Source organism: Tursiops truncatus, chromosome 18 (genome assembly GCF_011762595.2).
Source record: "Tursiops truncatus isolate mTurTru1 chromosome 18, mTurTru1.mat.Y, whole genome shotgun sequence".
In the NCBI taxonomy this organism is placed as follows: Eukaryota; Metazoa; Chordata; class Mammalia; order Artiodactyla; family Delphinidae; genus Tursiops; species Tursiops truncatus.
In genome coordinates, this window is record NC_047051.1 from 68,845,086 (window position 1) to 68,867,179 (window position 22,094).

At 39.3% G+C, this 22,094-nt stretch overlaps 1 protein-coding gene across 4 annotated transcripts in view; it reads left to right on the forward strand.

The window, feature by feature from the left end:
* Positions 1–22,094, forward strand: part of ITGBL1 (integrin subunit beta like 1) — a 218,113-nt gene that overhangs the window by 182,322 nt on the left and 13,697 nt on the right. For all 4 annotated transcript variants that reach the window (XM_073795391.1, XM_033843480.2, XM_073795392.1 and 1 more), the window contains one exon: positions 11,066–11,182. In XM_073795391.1, coding sequence (XP_073651492.1) covers positions 11,066–11,182 — 117 coding nt within the window. The remainder of the gene's footprint in view (positions 1–11,065; positions 11,183–22,094) is intronic.

The window sequence follows — 22,094 nt, forward strand, 5'->3', positions numbered from 1 at the left end:
TGTAGAGTTTTTTTTCATTTAGATTTCCCTATATTTACTTTCATTTTTCACTATTTTCTTTATTTTAATGTTTATGTTCTGGATGGATCATTTTCTTTTTGTGTGAAGAAATGTTTTCTTTAATATTTATTCTGATAAGGCTCTTCTAGTGACAACTTATTTTAGTTTTTGTTTGCCTGGAAACGTTCTCATTTTGTAATCAAATTGGTAGGATATTTTTGTTAGGCATAGAATTCTAATTTGGCACTTTCTTTCAGGATTTTAAAGATGTCATTCCATTGCCATGTGATTTAAGCATTTATTTTGGTAATTCAGTTGTCAATCTTCTTGTTTTTTTCCTTTGAAAGTAATACATCTTTTTATCTCTAACTATTTTTAAGATTTTCTCTTTGTCTTTCAGCAATTGACTATGCTGTGTGTCAGCGATGCTGTGTGGTTTTCTTTTTATTTATTCTCCTTAGGCTTTATGAAGCTTCTTGAATCCATAACTTAAATTCTTTGGGCATGTGTATTAGTTTGCTAGGGCTGCCATAACAAACTACCATGCACTGGGTGGCTTAAACAATAAAGATTTATTTCCTCTGGGCCTGGAGGCTGGAAGTCCAAGATCAAAATGTGAATAACCTGGATTTATTCTGAGGGTCTCTCTCCTTGGCTTGTAGATAGCCATCTTCTCTTTGTGTCTTCACATGGTCTCCCCTCTGTGTGTGTCTGTGTCCTAATCTTCTCTTCTCATAAAATCACTAGGATTGGGGCCCATTCTAATGACCTTACTTCACCTTAATTACCTCTCTAAAGATCTTATCCCCAAATATAGTCACATACTGAGGTACTGGAGATTAGGATTTCAACATGTGAATTGGTGGGGGTGGGGGGACACAATTCAGTCCATTACAGCACTATTGGAAGTGTCTTATCTATGACCTCTTAAAATATTACTTCTGCTTCATCCTGTCTTTTTTTCTGGGTACCCAACTAGATGCTTTGGATATTATTTCATGTCCAGTGTATTTCTTAAGCTTTTTTTATTCATTCTTTTTGTTTTCTATGCTTCAGTCTGGATATTTTTCCACTGACCTATCTTCCGGTTTACTAAGCCTCTTTTCTCCTGTGTCTAATTTGCCACTGACTCTCTTTATTCAGTTTTTAATTTCAGTAACTGTATTTTTAAATTCAGAATTTCTACTTCATTTTTTATAGATGATTCTCTGAATAATTTCTCCATTTAGTAAAATAGTTTTTTGAATATATTAACCATAGTTATTTTAAAGTCCATTACTGACAATTCTAGTTTGGTCACCTGTATCATTTTTAGACCTTTTTGTATTGTCTATTTTTCTCTTTCCTTTTTAGTCATTCTGTCTTGTCTATTGATATAGCTATTTTTTAATTGGGTATAAATATTGTTTAATAAAATTGGTAGAAATTTGTGAATGATGTTATCTTCCATGAAGAGATAATTTACTTTTTGTCTGGCAGACATATGTACAAAGGCAGATAACCTCAATCCAATCAGGCATTAAAATGATTTCTAAAGTGAAAACCTGGGATGTTTATGTTATGTTTATCAATGCCCTCCTTCTCAAAGGTCCCTGAGTTCCAAGTACTGTCTTTCCAGCCAGATGAAAAAACCAAAAGCTCTGTTTAGTTTATTCATCTTCTAGATGTTGCTTTCTGCTTAATGCTTTATCCTCTTGCCCTAAAAAGTTTCAGTCTTGACAAATGCATGAAGGGGATTATTTGTGTATTGGGTAGAACTCACTACCCTATGGTTCCTTTTTCTCTAGGATCTTGGCCACTTAAATCCAGGCTGCCTTAGGAGGCTTTGACTTATATATTGACGTTTTGCTAGTCAAAAATTATTTCTGAGGCTAGAGACAAAACGGACATAGGACTTTCAGGTGCCATAGGAGTTTGTTGAAAAATAATGTCAGAATAAAATACCTTTTAAAGAAGTAGCATTACTTAGTACAGAAACCGTAAGTTATCTGAAATACATTGTTGGCAGAGCAAAAAAGGAAGTAGACATTCATATTGAGGGAGAAACAGATTAGCTGTGAAAAAATGGTGTATTACTTCCAGTTATATAAAATTATAATATGTGGTTCTATTTGTGGAAGCCTTTTACTCTTCAAGTTATACATTTATTTATTTTTTTCTTAAAGTTTAAACACTATGCCACAAACAAATATCACAGTGGTACTTAGGAAATCCAAACAGTAATACTTAAAAAAAATATTTCTGTTTTGGTGTCTTTAAAGTTACTTATTAAGTAGGTATTCCCAATTTTGAAAATTTTAAAATAGAAAGGTTTAGTTATTTTCTAAGATTATAGAGCATATAAGTGGTTGATATTAAATTCTATCTTAGGTCTTTCTGAATCCAGAGCACAAACTCTTAACTCTTATCAAAGACGGCCTTCTTGGCTTCAATTCCTTCAGTGATGGAAGCTTACTCCCTACCATGGCAGCACATTCCATATGGACTACTCTGATGTGTATTATGTTATTTATTACAGTATATTAAACTCTGTTTCCCTGTAACTCTTACCTATTAATCCTGAATATGTTAACTGTGCTATAAAATGACAGAGTTAAAGCAAGTTCACTATAGCCTTAAATTTTAAGTTTATTGAATTTCTGACATTTTTGACTACATGATTCCCAGACTCTGCATATATTTGACATTGCTTTATTGAAAAAAATTGGCTTAAATCCTGAATATGACGTTAAAGGATATTTTCCAAAAGTGAATGTAAAACATGTGGCTAAGTGTATACATAATTATTGATAAGACTTTATTTTTTAAAAAACATTTAGCTGCATAGATAAGTTATGTTTAGAATTTTACTTGCATATTTTTAAAATTTTAAATATTTTTATTTTGAGATACTTTTGATCTTACAAGATTTAAGAATAGTACAAAGAACTTTTTTTACATGAGCCATTTGAGGATAAGTTGCTCACATGGAGTTACAATAGCTTCAAATTTAAATGTACGTATACTCATACATTCTGATATATGTATACATTTACATATATACTCAATGTTCTTTCTAATGTTTTATGATTTGGGAAAACTAATATTGGTAGATTCAGAAATAAAGACTAATTAAAAAATAAGTTATCAGGAGAAAATATTGCTTTATGGTGTATTTTTTCTTCATTTTAAAAGATTAGCTTGTTGTTGATGGAAATGTATTATTTATTGTTAGATGAATTTCATTGTTCAATTTGTAAAGTAAATTCTCTGATTATCCCTGATGTGGGAAGAAAGTCCACACTTGTTTCAAATCAATTTAATTAGCTCTCCTGAAATGTGCGTTAAGGAAGTGATATGTTCACTCACACTTTTGAATGTTTTAAAGTAACAAAACCAGCAAGAATTTAAAAGTGATTAAGGCCTGATTCTACCTTATCCCTTTTTTTCCCAAATACAGTTTATCTTCAAGAAACTTTCTATAGAAACGTTTCTCTGTATCAACTCTTTCACTGGTGAATAGCATTTGTTGTCTGTTTCTATCTTTGGCATTTGTCCCATAGAGTCTTTCATGGTGAATTACAGTTGCATGTGTTTATTTATGCCCTATGGAATCAGTAATTCAATACCAGGCATAGGCCTGGATGTGATAGGATTTTTGTTTGCAGAATCCCAAAACCTTGTTTCTGAAGCAAGGTACTGCCCACTGTCCCGTGAATGGGTTTATCAGCCTCAAAGAATGAGATTCTTATTCTAATTTATATTGACTCATTCAGGATGGGCCACATTGATTAATTACTTAAGCTCCACATTTCCAACCTCATTCTTTCTCTGATTTTTTAACCTTGGGTCTATCGCATAGTTCCTGAGTTATATTGGTAAACACGTATGATATTGCTACCTAATTTATAAAATTTTTGTTAGAAATAAATGAATTGAGTAATTTTAGTTATTGTTATAGAAACTAATCTTAAGGTTGAAATAACGAGATACTCTTACTTAGAGGTCTAATAGACTTCCTCTGTGAAGTTCTGCTCAATACCTTGGAAAACCTTTAGAGAAAAGTGAAGCCTGCTACTCCCATATCCCAGTTTCAATTTTAGACACTCTAAGGGCAAACAACAGAAAACTATATCAGTACAACATTTGCTTAAATGTCTTATTTCCTCACAAAGGTCTGTGATTGATTACTTTAATCCTTGTATACTAAGAAGACACAAACAGAAGGATTGACATTTATCCATGTTTTTAAAAAGTTACGAGCATCTCTTCCTTGGCTAGCAAATGTAGTGTCAAAGTGTGGCTTGAATTATAAGAAGTCTCACTGCTCATTTTGAAATGGAAGGTGAAAGTTGCCTCTTCACTTTCAAATGTCTGATTACTTTATTCTCACACACAAAATATTTGTACTTAGATGAAATGGTACAGAATATTATAGTTCTGAAGTGTTTAATTCTTTCTCATAGAAATTTCAAGGGAACTTTGGATGCATTTGGCAGGAGCTTTTCCTAGTACAATCAGGTTGCTATGGTAAACCTATTATTTTAGGCAAAGGAGGACTGTGTTAGTAAAGTGCTAATCTCTTTTCTGTTTTATGTGAGCCTCTAATTACTCTCCAAATATTGAGCATGTACTGCAAGTGTGGTTTTGCCCTTTTAAAAAGTGGAAGAAAATAAGGTTGTAGAGAGTGTACCTTCTGTTCCCAGGCTAGCAGGTGCATTTGATGATATGGTGTTCTTAAATAATCTCATTCTGGATCAGGAAATACAGTTGGTTTATTTTTGTAGAGAAATAGAATCAGAAAGTAAAGGAATGGATTTTATGTACTGAAATTCAAGCCTCCCATTATGTTTTTTTAATTATAAAAATAGAAATAATAATATCTGTTATTTATGGACCCCTTACTATGTGTCAGGTCCTGTCCTATGTACTTGATATGTATAATAATATTTAGCCTAACCAGAATCTTACGTGATCAGTGTCATTATTATCCCCATCCTGTAGCCGTAATAAATGAGGTTTAACTTAGTCTTCCAAAGAATCACATTTAAGATTGGATGTGCCAGGATTAAAATCCAGATTTATTTAAAATCAGAGCCCATTCTTTTAACTGAATCTTACGTTAAAATTTATTTTCTTTCTTCTTTGCCTGATTAACATTTAACAAACACTTTAAGACTCATTCCGAATTCACCTTTCCAGGAACCTTCTGTAACCCTATAGGGTGTGTGTGCTCATGTACTTTACCTGTACTCCCTCTACTATTAAAAGTTTTTAAATGTCTTTCTTAATTTTGTATCTTCAGGATAAACTAGATGAGCTGTAAACTGTGCTTTTTGTCCATGTTCTGACTTAAAGTTTTCCTGTATTTTGTAGAAGTGTCAAATTTGAAATGCTTAAGTAAAATCTGTTTTAATCAGAACTTCTACGTATCTGCTTTACTTCATTACCCTTCTTTGCTAGTGTATAATAGCCTTTAAATACAATTCATAGGGATTGCAATCCATTATAAAAGTATGTCTTTGGACTAACATTTTGTATGTCCTTAAAGGTTAAGTTTATTAAAATTTACCTGGAGTGGGCAGACTCAGTGTAAATTTCAGTTAAGTTTTGGTTGGATGATATTGATGATGTTGACTGAATTAATTTCTTTTCAGACAGTTATTTCCATCCTTTTCATCCTGTTCCTGGATTGTCTTTTTAAAAATTACTTGGTTTATTTGCATTTTTGAATATATCTTTCTTTAGATTTTCCTCTCAATTTGTTATATATAACAGAGTACTTGCTAGTGCTAGACCTGCAAACTTCCATTATCCTTCATTCTTACTTATCAGAATACTAATTGGATAATCATTTGAGAATCCACAGTTACATCTCCATAACATTAAACTAATCATTGAAATACTACCATTTAGTAAATAAAGGAGAGGAGACTCAATTTCTTATATTTTTTCTTTCTGAATTTGTTTTTATTTTTTTAAGTGTTTTATTTTCACATCTTTATTGGAGTATAAATGTTTACAAAGTTTTGTTAGTTTCTGCTGCACAACAAAGTGAATCAGCTATATGTGTACATGTATCCCCATATCCCCTCCCTCTTGAACCTCCCTTCCACCCTTCCTATCCCACCCCTCTAGGTCCTCACAAAGCATCGAGTTGATCTCCCTGTGCTATGCAGCAGCTTCCCACTAGCCATCCGTTTTACATTTGGTAGTGTACATATGTCACTACTGCTCTCTCACTTCATGCCAGCTTCCCCTTCGCCCCATGTGCCCTCAAGTCTGTTCTGTACATCTTTGTCTTTATTCCTGCCCTGCCACTATGTTCATCAGTACCGCTTCTCAAAATTCCATATATGCGCGTTAGCATAAGGTATTTGTTTTTCTCTTTCTGACTGACTTCACTCTGTATGACAGATTCTAGGTCCATCCACCTCACTACAAATAACTCAGTTTCGTTCCTTTTTATGGCTGAGTAATATTCCATTGTATATATGTGCCACATCTTCTTTATCCATTCATCCGATGATGGACATTTAGGATGCTTCCATGTCCTGGCTATTGTAAATAGTGCCACAATGAACATTGTGGTAAATGTATCTTTTTGAATTATGGTTTTCTCTGGGTATATGCCCGGTAGTGGGATTGCTGGGTCATATGGTAGTTCTATTTTTAGTATTTTAAGGAACCTCCATACTGTTCTCCATAGTGGCTGTATCAGTTTACATTCCCACCAACAGTGCAGGAGGGTTCCCTTTTCTCCACACCCCCTCCAGCATTTATTATTTGTAGACTTTTTGATGATGGCCATTCTGACCGGTGTGAGGTGATACCTCATTGTGGTTTTGATTTGCATTTCTCTAATGGTTACTAATGTTGAGCATCTTTTCATGTATTTGTTGGCCATCTGTATGTCTTCTTTGGAGAAATGTCTATTTAGGTCTTCTGCCCATTTTTGGATTGGGTTGTTTGTTGTTTTGATATTGAGCTGCATGAGCTGCTTGTATATTTTGGAGATTAATCCTTTGTCAGTTGTTTCGTTTGCAAATATTTTCTCCCATTCTGAGGCTTGTGTTTGCTACTACCTCAACAGAGAACTTTGCTGGCTGCTAACAGGTTACAAATCAGCCTGGACCATAAATAGATCACTATTTATGGTAGGGTTCTGGCATGTATTTATTTAGTATAAAGTGTGCATTCACTGATCTACTAACGGTGTGAACCAAGTACTGTGGGATCAGAGAGAAGGAACAGATCCTCCAGGTGACCAAACAGGGATGGCAAGGAAGGGTTTATAGAGGATTTCAGATTTAAGCTGGCTATTGAACACTAGGTTGAATTTTATAGAGAAAGTTATAGAGTGCATGGCAGAGAGAAGAAATGGAGCACAAAAACAAAGTCTCTGAACATGAGTGCACTGTGATTGTTGGGTATAAGCTTAGGAAGGTGAGTTGGATCTTGTGTAGAAAGCCCTGTTGAGAAATTTGATCTCTGCCTTAAAGGTCATGTGGGACCATCACGGGAAGGGGAGTTCCATCATCATAGCTATGTTTTAGGAAAGTAGATTTTATGAAATTTGAAATTGAAAGGAGAAGAATGGTTCATGAAAAGAAGGAAGGCATCAAGTATGTCATCAAGTTTTTTCAAGACTCAGTGACAGATTAAATGAATAGCGACCTTCTCCGGGATAAAAGAATGCAGGAAAAGGAGTAAGTTTGTGAATAAAGGTGATGAATTTGCTGTGGAACGTATTTCATTGATGTAACTGTGGAAAACACAAATGAAGGTATTCAGGTGATTGGAAACGCCTTTGCATTCCAGGGAGAAACGTCTTATTCTAAATTCAAGTTCTTCCATTAAAGCTCACGCTTTGTGTCAGTGTTACCAAACTATTTACATGTGATTATTATTTAGTGCATCTGTTCAATAAATATTGGTTTAAACATTATGAGGACACATGAGAAGTGCAGTTAATTCTGATGTTTTTGTGAAGATGAGTGATTAGGAGGGTGCAAGTGTCATGGATTTGGTGGAATTTACTTTGGATCTTAAAGGATGAGTGGAAATTCACCTGGCAGGTCTATGTCCTGGTAGTGAATGGAGTGAAGTTGTGAACTGAGACAGCAAAATAATGCCCTTTAAAATGTGGACCGCATGAAGAATTTACTCTTCTTTACCTTTCTGTGTGTGACAGATTAGCCTTTCTTAATGCTTAATGCTTTGCCATCCCATCAGAATCTTCTGTATCCTAAAAACTAAATTAGAGCTACATACATAAAGTTAATTCAGCTAGTATTTGCCTTAACATATTTTTAAAACACCAACAGACACACGGCCTAAAAAATGAATTGCAAAATGGTTAATTATTGTCTGATATTTTAAACAGACGCTTGAATTACAATCTATCAGGAAAAAAAGGTACCTAGGACCATATATTAACACTTTACTATCCAACTGTATAAAAGGCGGGGGGCGGATAAATTGGGAGATTGGGAGAAATAGAAGACCCTATCCAGAATGAAAACAGTGAAATGGAGATATTTAAACACATATGCCAGTAGTTAGTTCATCCTTTTCAAAGAAGCCAATAATACATATTCAGGGAACTTCCTGTATGCCTCAAAATGCTAATAAAATGGTCAGCATAAATACATATGCCCTCAAACTTAAAAAGTGTTGTTTCTTGGTAACTGGGAGTGGATTGCCTGTCAGAATGATGTGGGTGAAGTTTCCCACATCTGTCCACCACGGACTAGTTAACCATACAGGGCCACACTGCTGACCGTCCTATATTTTGCCTCTCTCCACAGTCTGGGTCGTTGTTGTCCTTCACACATCTCCCTATGAGAGAACCAGTGTGTTTATGCACAGCTGGGGATTAACCAGGGCTCAGAAAATCTGGGTTCTAGGACCAATACTGCTGACGTCTACTTTGCTGGCCTTAAGCACGTCATTTAGCCTCAGCATACTTGAGTTTCCTCATCTATTAAATAAACTGCAGAAAGTCATGGATCCTCCTGACATTTTATAGCAAATAAACACGTGCTGGTATATTTTTCCAGGGAGAGATCTGGGGTCTACCAGTCAGAGTTCTTTCTTTTTTTTTTTTTTGCGGTACGCGGGCCTCTCACTGTTGTGGCCTCTCCCGTTGCGGAGCACAGGCTCCGGACACGCAGGCCCAGCGGCCATGGCTCACGGGCCCAGCTGCTCCGCGGCACGCGGGATCCTCCCGGACCAGGGCATGCACCCGGGTCCCCTGCATCGGCAGGCGGACTCTCAACCACTGCGCCACCAGGGAAGCCCCACCAGTCAGAGTTCTTGATTGCGTACAACAGAAACCGAGGTCATTAACTGGGATGAAAAATCATTTTATTAGAAGAGTTTAGGCTCAGAACACAAGCTTGGACAATCAGCTCATGCAGCACCCCAGCGAAGCAAGGCACTGCTGAGAACCAGCCCCTGCAGCCGTCACGTTTAAACTTCAGCCTCTGTGTGCCGAGCTCTCCTACCCCTGGATGCTCACTGCTATGCTGTTGCACTTGGCATTCTGCCACAGCCCTGTGCCTTGCTTTCACCCTCATGAATCCAAGCCCCGGCCAAGAGCGTCTGGCGTGTCTCTGTTCCGTCTGCCGGTCCATAGGAAGAGGGGGTATCATTGGGGAAAGAGGAGGGGCTCTGACTCCGGCTGAACTTGGCACTGCCTCCAGGTTGGAGGAGAGATGGGTTGAAGGGTGGCCAGAACAACATTATCTATCGCCATATCTTTCACTGGATTCTCAAAGGGACCATAACCTCGCCATTTCTGCCACAAAAGATTATGAGTCACTGCGTTAGATTATGTTTAATTACAACTCTGAAATTATATGATTCTAAATACTAATTTTTCTTTCTTCCATCATATCCCAGCTCAGAATTTCTTTAACGAGATACAAATGCAGCAACAGAATGACTAACAACATTGCAGGGTCAGCCCTGAAGTATCTTATGATCATTTCAGTGGGTGTGTAATTATGATGGTTGGGATAATGACAGAGAGTAACAGATGTCTCGGAGTAGTCACTCAGCTGAATTTCTGGCAAACCAGTACCAATTCCTCAGAAAAAAGAAATGTACTTTCTGGTGCTGCATTATGAGTATATTAAGATACAATATGACTTAATGTTTAGATGCACAAACTTTTAAGTGTAATGAGAATGGGTATAAATTTTGAATCTGTCCCTTAAGAACTGGTTCACCAGGGAAAGTAACTTGGCCTCAGTATGTCTCCATTTCCTGTTTAGTAAAATGATAGTGATAATGCTAGTCAATGTGTGGTATTATGAAAACAAAATGACAGAATTGAAGGAATTATAGTGTTTGAGGCATAGTTACAGCTCCAGAAATAATAACAAATAACAAAAGACATAAAGATAAAGACTTAACTGTTTATAAACATAAAGATAAATAGTTAAGAATCCCCAAACTATGAACCAAACTCATTCCAAAACATGTTTATACTTTTCAACTTTAAGTCAAGGATAATAGATATTTAGGACATGCACTCGGACATGTGTTCCATGTTGAAATGACTTCTATGAACTCAAAAATTGATGCCAAATCATCACTAAAATATCAGGTTGAAATGTACCTATGAACATTTTCTTTCTGATGTGGCAGACAGACCCACACTAAAAATAGTTTTTTAAATGACCACATTATGGCAAATTATGTCAAAATATATAAAATTGACTCAGTTACGTTAAATGGTCTCATAAGTGGAATATGAAATACCCAGAGAGTTTAATAGTTGGATTATTCTTCAAAAGTGAATGAAACAAACAAAAAAATGAATGAAACAGAAAGTGGAAAGTAGAAGATGGGAACGACATGAGCCAGGAGTTGTCACTTCAGCTCCCACTGACCTCCTTGGCATTTGTGCTTGACCTTCAGCTTCACCTTAGGGAGGTAGGAAAAGGTATTTGCTGAGCTATTATCAGCCACAGACTAGAACTGGTCTAGGAAGTCTAATAGGATGCTTGCTTAATTTCAAAGCCTTCCTGATTCTGTGAGCCTCCTACTGAGTGCACTCTGCCTTTGTGTTTTGCAGGTAAGTGTGAGTGTGGCGAATGCACTTGCTACCCACCGGGAGGCGGCAGGGTATATGGCAAGACGTGTGAGTGTGACGATCGCCGCTGCGAAGACTTGGACGGCGTGGTCTGTGGAGGTGAGCAATTCTCAGAGCCCTCTGCTCCCTACGTGCAGCCTGCTTCACCTGGCCTTTCTTATCCTACTTCTCCTTCTTTTTTTAAAAAAATTCTGTTACAAAGAAGATAAACAAAAAGCAATACACAATTAGACCTAAAAGCAGTATACCGTTAGGTTGGTAAGGACCTTAGACTCTTGATTTAATCCACGTGTATGTATGTGACAGGATAAAGCATGCTATTGATAAAAGATGGTGGAGACTAAACCAAGTCCTCTGAAGACAGTGAAAGGGTTTGCTTCAACCAGTTTACAGTTTTGATTACTGATAAAAACGGATCGGGGAAGTAAGTATCACCTGAGACTTGGAAAATAAAGCAGTAAGACTATATTCCAAGTTAATTACACAATCACAAGAGATATACACTCAGTTTCCATGATGGCTCTGAGACCCCAAAACGAACTTACTGAAGTAATAAACAGTGCAAAGGAAGAATGAGGCAGATGAGGGTTGTCACGAAGGTTAACACAGCAGAAAGGAGAGTCCCAGGGGTAGAATGTTGCCAGTGTCCACCTGAGCTTCATCCAGGGGAGGGAAAGGGGGTTACCATGGTTCTAGTTCAGTCTTGCAAAGCTCCGTATTGTAGAGAGGGTGCATGCCGATTGCGGTTCCTTCCAGGTTTCCAGGACAATTGAGGTGAACTGGACATGGAATCACACTAAAATAATATAACTGTATCTCTTTAAGATAATTATCATAATGCAGTTGGGCACTATTATTGGGGGAAAAGCCCGCACATGTACGTACAAGTGATGGAAGGCTGGCACACCACCTATCTCTATCATCTCTCTGACCTCTATGTATATCTATCTAGCTACTCTCTCTCTAACCAACTATAAAACATTTGGAATTTGATCAAAAATATTTTCTTCTTTCCTTTCTCTGTGAGCCAAGGGAAAAGGCCCTTTTTAATAACTGTTGGGCTGGGTGGTTTCTCTCTCGCAGTTCCCATGACAGACATCCTCAGAGATAGTTCCTGCTTTTCTCATTTCACAAATGGAAAAGTGAATGAGGTTTGAGGTGTTAATGTCCCATCACTGAAAAGTGCCAGACTCAGGGTTGGAGCTGTGGAGCTCAGTTCACAGATCTCTCTCTAAACCACAATTTCCCCCAGAGTGATATCCCGCTGTTTTGACTTTATATCAATATTATTTTTAGTTTAGAGTCTCTTTTCACTCGTGTTAGTTATCAGACATACCTAAACAGATTATAGTCCTTTTTATTGTTGTTGTTAAGTACTTGACATTTGACAAACCTGTCATATCTACATACCCATTAAATGACCAGTCCCCCCTTCCCCCAGTGAATCTCTCTTTCTCTCTATCTTTGGGGAGGAAACCAAAGATGAAAGCAAATCTATATATCTGCTTGTTAGAAGAGATCAAATGTTTACTAGGTAAGTGAGAAAGCATCTCACAAAGGGATAATTTTTTAGACTGATTCTTGACTCTGCGTGTCTACACTCTGGATTTGTCCATCTACCCAGAGTCCTCTGTGTCCCAGAGGGCCATGACTCCCATTAGCCAAACTAGTAAAAGACCAATGTACAAACAAGAACACCAATTACTTGATATACAATCAGAAATATAATTGCCCCAGAGACTAGAATTTTTTTTTTTGTAGAGAAACTCTATGAGAAGTAAGAATCTGAGATAAGGATTTGGATGCAAGTCCTTGGAAAGGGGAAGGAGTTTCTGGTAGGAGAGTGGGAGAGTGTGGCATGGAGGAGGGGGCAGCCGATTAAGACTGTGCTGTCAACCCAGTTACTGCTGTGGTCAACTGGAGCTTCATCCCAGCACAGAGGATGGAACTCTAGGAGCCCGAGTAAAACACGCAATTCTTACATCATCAGTCATTGGTTGAGGAATGCTTCTAGGAGACGTTAACTGCCAGGCCACATCCAGCATGCCTCACAGGTACGGGATCAGAGCAGGCTTCTGCGGCTGGAGAAAACCTCGGGGCAGAGAACCCAGGGGGTGCCAAGTGAAAGTCATCATAACAGAAAGGATGACGTTGCCGGGGGATCCCTGCAGAATACACATGCGGAAGGACCGCAGCTCTCACGCCGGGTGGTCTATCCTCTCTGGATAGTGCAGATTCTTATTCTTTACCACTGGCTAGATTTTCCTACCGACAATCCATCCTCTCTTTGATTGGATACAGGATGTGGCACAGTAGCCTAGGCAGTAGCCGGAGACAGGCTAATATATCTTATCCTCCTGGTAGAGCCTTGGCTACGATTTGGGAGATCCTTGCTTACACATTTAGAGATTAATTCTTAGATGGTTGATCTTCCCAAATATAGATGATATTGGAACATAATTATCAGAGCACAAACGTGTTTTCAAAGTTGGGAAAAACTTTGCTGCTTCTCCTGTGTCAGCTAGCAGCCAACAAATATTAGTACAATAGTAATCAGATAAGCAAAGCATCTTTGATCTCTATAATTGGATGGATTCTCTTGGTGTTTCTTCTTAAATTTTAGCAACCAGCTCTAGGAAATCACCTATGCATTTTAATTTCGTATTTTAGATTGTATTAAAGACATTTTACCGACCGAAAGATCTTGGAACATTTTTCAAGTAGGTAAAGGAAACACACCTTGGAAATTTTTCTTGAAAATATTTTGTGGTGTTATTCTTAAATTTCACTTTGACATTCAGATAATGTCCTTGAGAGATTTAGGGTTAAGATAATACCAGTAATTTCTTTCTTTTTTTTTTTGGCTGCATTCGGTCTTCGTTTCTGCATGCGGGCTTTTCCTAGTTGCGGCGAGCGGGGGCTACTCTTCGATGCGGTGCATGGGCTTCTCATTGCGGTGGCTTCTCTTTGTTGCAGAGCCTCGGCTCTAGGCACGTGGGCTTCAGTAGTTGTGGCACGCGGGCTCAGTAGTTGTGGCTCGCGGGCTCTAGAGCGTGGGCTCAGTAGTTGCGGCACACGGGTTTAGCTGCTCTGCGGCATGTGGAATCTTCCCTGACCAGGGCTTGAACCCATGTCCCCTGCATTGGCAGGTAGATTCTTACCACTGCGCCACCAGGGAAGTCCAATACCAATAATTTAAAAGGTTGTCGATTGGCTTCACTTACCTTCTCCCGCTTCATCTGAGCTCTGCAGCCCAGTTGACAGCCTGGAGCCTTAAATTCTGCCACAGGTTCTGCACTAGGGCCTATGCACACATCTGTACACATTTCAGTGTGTAGGTTTTTTTGTGACTCTTTACTCTGATGGTCAGTCCTATTGCTTGGAGGGGGATAGTTCCAGGAAGGTGAGGGAGAGAGATGTCCCCCTCAGTGGTCCGCTCATGTGTATCTGAAGTGACATGTAGCTAGAAAAGCTGCCCATAGTGTACAGTCCACACTGATGCTCTGCTAGTGTTCCTCAACAAGATAAGTCTAGTCTTGGTATTCATGGTGGCTGCGGTCTATAAAGTTGTCTTGAACAGGGATTTGGCAAATACTGACTCACTGCTCCTGAGGGAAATACGGGCCTAGCTAGGTTCCTGTCTCTGTTTGCAGCATTTTTATCAACCAATCAATACATAACCTTGTTTTATGTGTGTGTCTATGTAAAGACATATTGTGTCACATGTAGTTGATTTATTAACATTGAACTCGGCCAACAGCCCTATAACTCACGCCTGAATGAAGATTATTTGGCTCACGGATTTTCTCCGTAAGGCACATCGCAGCCTTTTTTGCACTTAGGGACACTGGATAGCACTTCAGCACTGTACTTGGGAGCCATCTAAAAACATTGAAATCACCAACAAAAAGCACAAAAGTGCAAAATGTACAGCACCAAGTATATTGGGAAAAGGACACTTGTTTACAGTGTAAGAGCTGAACAAAGAAGGCAGAGTGTGACCTTCTTTGATCTTTGCTGGGAATGTGAACCTCAGGCAACTCAATTTTTTCACCATTCGGCCCGTGTTCTCAAATGACCTGGAAAGCTTCTTGAGTGTTGATTTCAGGGATACAAATAAATTTTAGCGAGTAGGCAAGTTATCAAATGTGAAATCTTCGAATAGTGAAGATCAACTGTAATTCATGTTCTCACTGGAAACATCACCTCCCACGTGAGTTTTGCACTTGGCCTCCAGTACTCAAGGTACTGTGATTTTTAATTTCTCTATTTTCTGAGCACTGCTTTATGGAAGGAATTATTTGAGCCTTGGCTATTATAGCCTTGAATTTCATTTATGTCTCAGCTGCTCTCTGGACAGAAATTACAAGAAACATGCCATTAATTAACAAGTTTGAACGTAGATAATTTCAGTGTTAAAGTATATGACATAGTAAACCCGCTGATAAGGGGATCACAGGTTCCTTTCACAAACATTTATGTAAATGTACTTAACTATTTAGAAATGTAAATGGCAATATAGTACAGTAGTTACGACTACGGACATGAGGCTTTCTTGGTTCCAACCTTGGTTCTGCCACTTACTCCCCATATGACCTGAGGCAATTTACATAACCCCCATTTCTCACCTGTAAAAGATGATTATAATATATGTCTCTTATAGGGTTATTGTGAGATTAAGTGAGTTAATGTGTATAAAGTACTTAGCACATGTGTTATATGTTATATACATTAGATATTATTATCATTAGTGTTATATACCTATAGAGAGAATGATAGACATAACCTCTCAGGTGGAATTTTATGCTGTGGATTCCAGTAAACTCTATGCGACACAGAACAGAGCTCCACGTTTGCTTGGTTATTCCTCTTGTAACCACAGTTTATTCAGAACTGTGACTGTCTTGTCTTCAGTTTTGGACGGCATAGATGAATTCTCCTGTCTGTTGTTTTTGCATGGTGCAGTTTCTATCCTCACACTTGCCACTGAGCTACCAAATCAAAGTGGCCATATGCATCTCAGAAGTATTTTTAGTGGCTCTTACTCAGCAGGGCACCTTCCATGGAGAAGCTTCTCATGGGTTTGCAAGCAGGGAGGAGCACAGGTAAGAAGACACTGGCCGTTAGGGCTTGAATAAGAGCATGCATCGCCGAAGTTTCTGTATTTCTCAGTCTATCTAAAAATATCCGTTATCATAAGAACATCTCTTCTTATTTAATAATATCCTATCATGTAATAATTAAATCAGCAAATACGCATTGCATACTTACTCCGTGTAAAGGCCAGCACTGCCCCTCAAACACAAGCATGTCCTTAAATATTTTTGATCTCCTTGATGCCTTTACCTCTGACCTGTATGTCTGCATTCCTCTTGGTTCAATCTTCGACCCATGGAAACTTGCTCTGTCTCCCACCATTCTGTATAACTGACTCCCTGGGGTTTTTCGTAATTCTTAGTTGCCCAAATCCAGGGTGCCGTTCAGGTCTCATTCTACGTGACCGCTTTTCAGCATAGAGCTGTGGTTACTCAGAATCCCCCTTGACATGGTCTCCTGGGCCTCAGAAACACCTTCCCCCTGTTTCTTCTCTCACTTCTCTCATAACCACTTGATCTTTTTTCTTACTCATCTCTCAGAGCTTACCAGTAAATCTTAGCACTTCCCTAGAAATGGCCTTTGCCTGTCTTTTCTGCTCACTGTTTACTGTCCTCGAGTAATCTCCGCTTCTTTCTTCCTCTTTTATCTTGAGGTCAGTGTCTGCCAAGATGATTTCTTAGCATCATTCCCTCCTGGCTTCATACTCTTCAAATTCGAATAAATATTTCCAATGTGGAAATTCCTCCACATTCTGCATGGTTGAAACTGAGGTAATCGTTTATTTTTTTCTTTAATTCAAGAAATATTTGTTGAGCTCCAGCTCAAACAGCTCAAAAACTGTTTGCCAGCCCTGGAGATTCAGTGGTGAATCTATTGGAGTTGATGATTATGCTTGAAGGGTAACATTGAGAAAGGAAGGGTAATGAGGTGGATGGTCTGAAAGAAGAAGCACTAGTTCAATGGAAACATACATGATAGGGGCTTTGACATAGACTGGAGGCTACGGAAGGCTTCGCTAATGCCTTCACATTTGGTAAAAACTATATGATGCATGACATGTGCTTGACATGTATTAATCAGCTAAGCATCATGACCACCATACTTGGTAATTGAATGCATAGAACGTAGCCAGGTGAGGAGAGATGGGTGTGACCCAGGAGTCACAGAACAGTGTGCCGAGGCATATGCGGGAAGGGAGGGTGACATGTTCAAGGGGTTTTGAGAACTGGAGAGAAACCCTGTGTGATAGGAGATGAGAATGCAAAGGGGAGCAGGGTATGACAGATTTTGTAAACCGTGTTAATGATTTGGGGCTTTACTCAAGCGATGATCGGAAGCCATACAAGGAGTTTACACAAGACAATAGCGTTATCACTCTGTTTAAAAAGTACCTCTGGCTGCCAGGTGAAGTTTGGATTGCTGGGAGGAGTGTGTATTTGTGGGGTTGGTGGGTGAACGTGGATTTAGGAGATGAGTGGTGAGAGATGAAGGTGGTTTAGCTAGATGGAGGACGGTAAAGATGGAAAAACTTGGATGTATTGGAGACAGTATTAGAAATAATATGGACAACAGGCTAACAAAACCCTTTACCTTGCTGCAAGAGACTCTGACCCTCTGTTAACCTCCCCACTCCAGCTCCCTGGAAACAGAAGAAGATGGTAGATGCCAATGTTACCAGGCAACATTGCTCATGGTAATGTGACCTATGATCGATAAATTTCAACTAGATTGGGAGGGATTGTGAATGAACTATGAATGTCTTACGGGAATGCCATGGTTTTTGGCTTCCATGAGTGCTGTGACTCTGCCACCAGGCATGTCCCTTGCAGGTTTTCTGGAAGCTATGCTTAAGGAATAGTTAGAAGAGATTTTGGGCTCCTATGGGGCATAAGACTTCTAAGCCACAGAAGCCTCAGCATCTGTGCGATACGGAGTTCATTGAAGTGTCCATCTCCAAAACAGGACAAAAAATTACATCTGTTTTAGATTTCTTGATTCACCAGCTACAGAATGTTTTGGAAGGAAGTTGGCATCATACGAATCAGCAGTTCTGTGCCTTGACGAAGGATGGCAGCTACTTTGTTCAAAGCATTTGGTCTCCCCATCATGTGGCAGCCAGTGGGGAACGAATCTCACTACTAGGAGTGTGTGAAACACATTAACATCATCCCTCTGGTGTAGCTTCCGAGAACAAAATTGACATCACTAATATGGGTAATTTTCTCAGTTCACTGCCAGACACCGAGCCATAGTGTCTGTGACCTTTCACCTGGAGGGACGGACAAGAAGCACGTTTCTACTGTGTGGCCAGAGATCAAAATGCGGGTCCCTGGCTCCAAAGCAGGGACTCCCTGAGCACTTTAGCAAACAAGGAATAAGTAGAACCAAAAATAACTGTAAACCTACCGAATCAGCAGGCTCATGAGACCTAAGAGCCAATGATTTTTATCCACCTTCCCAACAATAAACGCTGAAAGCGATTAAACCAATTCTGGGAGGCTGGGATAAATTAGCAGCTGTACCTGAAGGTGAATGTAAGCAATTACATAATTTTAAGCAGTTCAGTTTTGATTACACCAAAATTACAACCTGAAAATGAGGGTCATGACAGTGACTGGCAAAGAGAAAGTCAATAGGAAGTAAGACCATGCCTCACTTACTTACTGGTAAGTCATGTTCAATGATCATAGACCACATGTGGATCTTCTCAAAACATCCCTATTAACAATAAAAATTTTATGTGACCTACAAATGCATGGATTTTTAAAATCAGATGTCACTACTGAAAGAAAAACACACTTCATCCAGAGAGGTAGTCCCTAAGATGTATTCATTTTTAGGGTACTTGATTTTAAGATTTCATAAGGAAAATATATCTACATGTTGGCTCACGTGTGTTTAATTGTTTTGAACTAATATAAGCTAAACCAGAGATCTCCCTCCTGTACTCCACATACCCAGGATGAGACTAAGGAGTGGACTGGTTATTGCTTTTCTCTGCTTTGTCCTCTCTGCTTCTGAAATGAGACTATGAGTACAGTTTAAGAAACAGGAAGGGATAATGAAGAGCCACCTATTAATTATACAATCAGTTCACATTTCATTTCTTCAGGGAGTTCTTTGGTTTGTAGCTGCAATTTGAAGAAGATCAGGCAGCCTGAGAGTATGAGTGCAGTGACCACCACCCCCTTCCCAGGCATTGCTGGAATTCTCACATTGAGGAAGGTTCAGACCACTCACTCAGGCCACGCCTTTCTTAGCTGGACAATGTTGGTAGCAGTGTGATTATCTCCAAATTACATCTTAAAATCACAAACCTCTTTCCTGAGTTTGTAAGTGTACCAGTGTTGGGATGCACCCTGCAGGCCTATAAGCTTTGTAGTTGCCCAACCTGGAGACTGAACAAAGAGACATCAGTCGTTTATCGGGCAGGGGATCTTACAAGTCTGCAGCAAAAGGTCCTGGAGTGACACCGCACCATTTATGGCAGACATCAGGACATGGCAGCAATTTTTGCTACTCCAGGGAGGAGGAGGTTACCATTTATGGGCGGAACTGATGTCAGGTTGGCTCATCAGTTACCAGGGAAACCAGTGGCTGGGGCAAGGGGCCAGTACATATACAGTATGTTTATTAAGCCTATAATTAAGAGGATTGGATGGGCAAGTGAGTGAAGGAGGGACTGGTCGAGCAGGGGATGTACAGAGAGCAGGGGCGCAGCCATCCTGAATGGCCTCACCACACAACCAGTTAGGACTGTGTTCAGCTACAGGCCTGCAGATTGTCACTTCAGGGATGGATGGATGGTGAGGTAACTACCTGAGAGCCGTCAGAGTCCCACACACCCTCTCTCTTCATTTCCTCTCTGCCCTTCGAGTATGACTTGTTGTCATGCTCCTTGAAAATCTCCCATTGTGCTCATCTTCCAGGAAAGAAGAAAGGGAAAATAGGACAAAGGGCAAAGGATAACATGCTAGCTGAGTCTGTCCCATTTTCTTTGGAAGACAATAGCTTTCCTGGAAACCTCACCCAAGAGATTTTCTCTTATATCTCACTTATTAGAGCTAAGTCCTAGGGGCACCTCTAGGTCAAAAGGAGCCTGAGTAATCAAATATTTTCCAGATGAACTATTATCACCTCTCTGAAAAATAATGAGGCTTCCCCTAGTATTAACAACGGGAAAAGAGTATTGGGCAGGCATTATGTAGTATCTGATGCAATTAGATACCTTCATGTGTCAGTTTCCTAATTGAGAACCGTCACTGCAGTGTATTGAGGAAGTGTGTCTCAGAGCCCAGGGATTCATTGGAAATGTCATTGTCTAGAGCATCACCGTTCAATAGAATTTTCAAAGATGATAGGAATGTTCCACATCTGCCTTATTCGATACAGTAGCCACTGACCACATATGGCTGTTGAACACTTGAAATGTGACTAGTGCAACTGAGAAACTGAATTTTAAATTTTACTGAATGTTAATAAATTTAAATGGTCACATTGACTAGTGATTACTACATTGGACAACACCTATCCAGAGCATTCTTGGTGAATATTTTGGTGTGGGGAAGGGAAGAGAATAGGAAGAAAAATTTCTGTTGCTGGGGGGAGTGCCAGATGCCAGGAGGTAAGTGTCAGGGAGAGGATGAATGGCAATGGAAATGAAAATTGAATGGAAAATTGCTCGCCTGTATGAAGAGTTGGGAAGTTACATGAAGGCAGATTTAGTGGACTTCAAATGATTCATTTAGGCTGGTTCTCTCTACAGGTTCATTCTTGAATGATCTATCATACACTTATTATACACAGATAACCTCACTGTGGATTCTACCACCAAGCAGAGATGTTGTTCTCACTGAATGGTGCATATAGATGATTCTCCCAGTTCTGCTACCCCTGGATGTTCCACTCATAGGCCTAAGAGACAACTTAGTAGGGTTGGTCTGGCAAAAGTTGACTGAAACTACTCTTCTGACCTTTATGGTCTTTTTTTTTTTTAACTCCAATTTTCAGGACCATTCTACTCAATAGGCCTCCTTTATGGAATATGCTCCTTGTCATCTTACAAGACAACACAGTCATCTCATCTTTCTTCTTCTTGACTGGAGGACGCTACTTGTCTGGCTTCTCCCCTCTGTCCTACCCTAAATATTGGAGTTTCTCAAGACTTATCTCTCCCTAGGTGGGCTCATTCACTTCTAAAGCTTTAAATGCCATCTCCTTTTGGAAACTCCAACACATACAGACCTAGCTCCAACCTGTCCTCAAACGCCAGGTTTGTGTCAGCTGCTTACTTGGCCTCTCCTTGGTTGTCTTAAGAGTATCTCAGACACACAAGGTTCAAAATGGAACTGATTTTCTGCCCTCAAACTTTCCCTCCTGCAGCTTCCATATCTATTAGACAGCATCGTTATTCACAGGATTTCTTGAGTCAGAAAACTAGTCCTTTCTTTGTCTCACCTGCCACGTACAATCCAGCAGCAAGTTCCATGGGTACCCCCATTGAGGTAGATCTCCAGCCACTTCTCCCCATTTGCACTGCCACCACCCTGCTTGAAGCCTGCATCACCTTTCACTTGGACTCTGCAATACTCTCTCACTTTCCCCATCCTCACTTCCTCCCAACACACCTTAATTTCTCCCACCCAGTTGCCAAAATGAATTTGCAAACCATAAATTATAACACATCCCTCTCTCGCATAACACCTTTCTATGATTTCCCCTTCCTCCTGGAATAAAATGTAGACGCCTTACCAAGAAAAAGTCATTTTCTATGTTCTCATTCCTAAATATTTCTCCAACTTTATTATTTTTTCATTTTTTCTTACTCATTACTCTTCAAATACATTGGCCTTTTTTTCACTGCCTATAACACGTGAAGCTCTTTCTTATTCCGAGGATCTTCATTAGCTTTTCC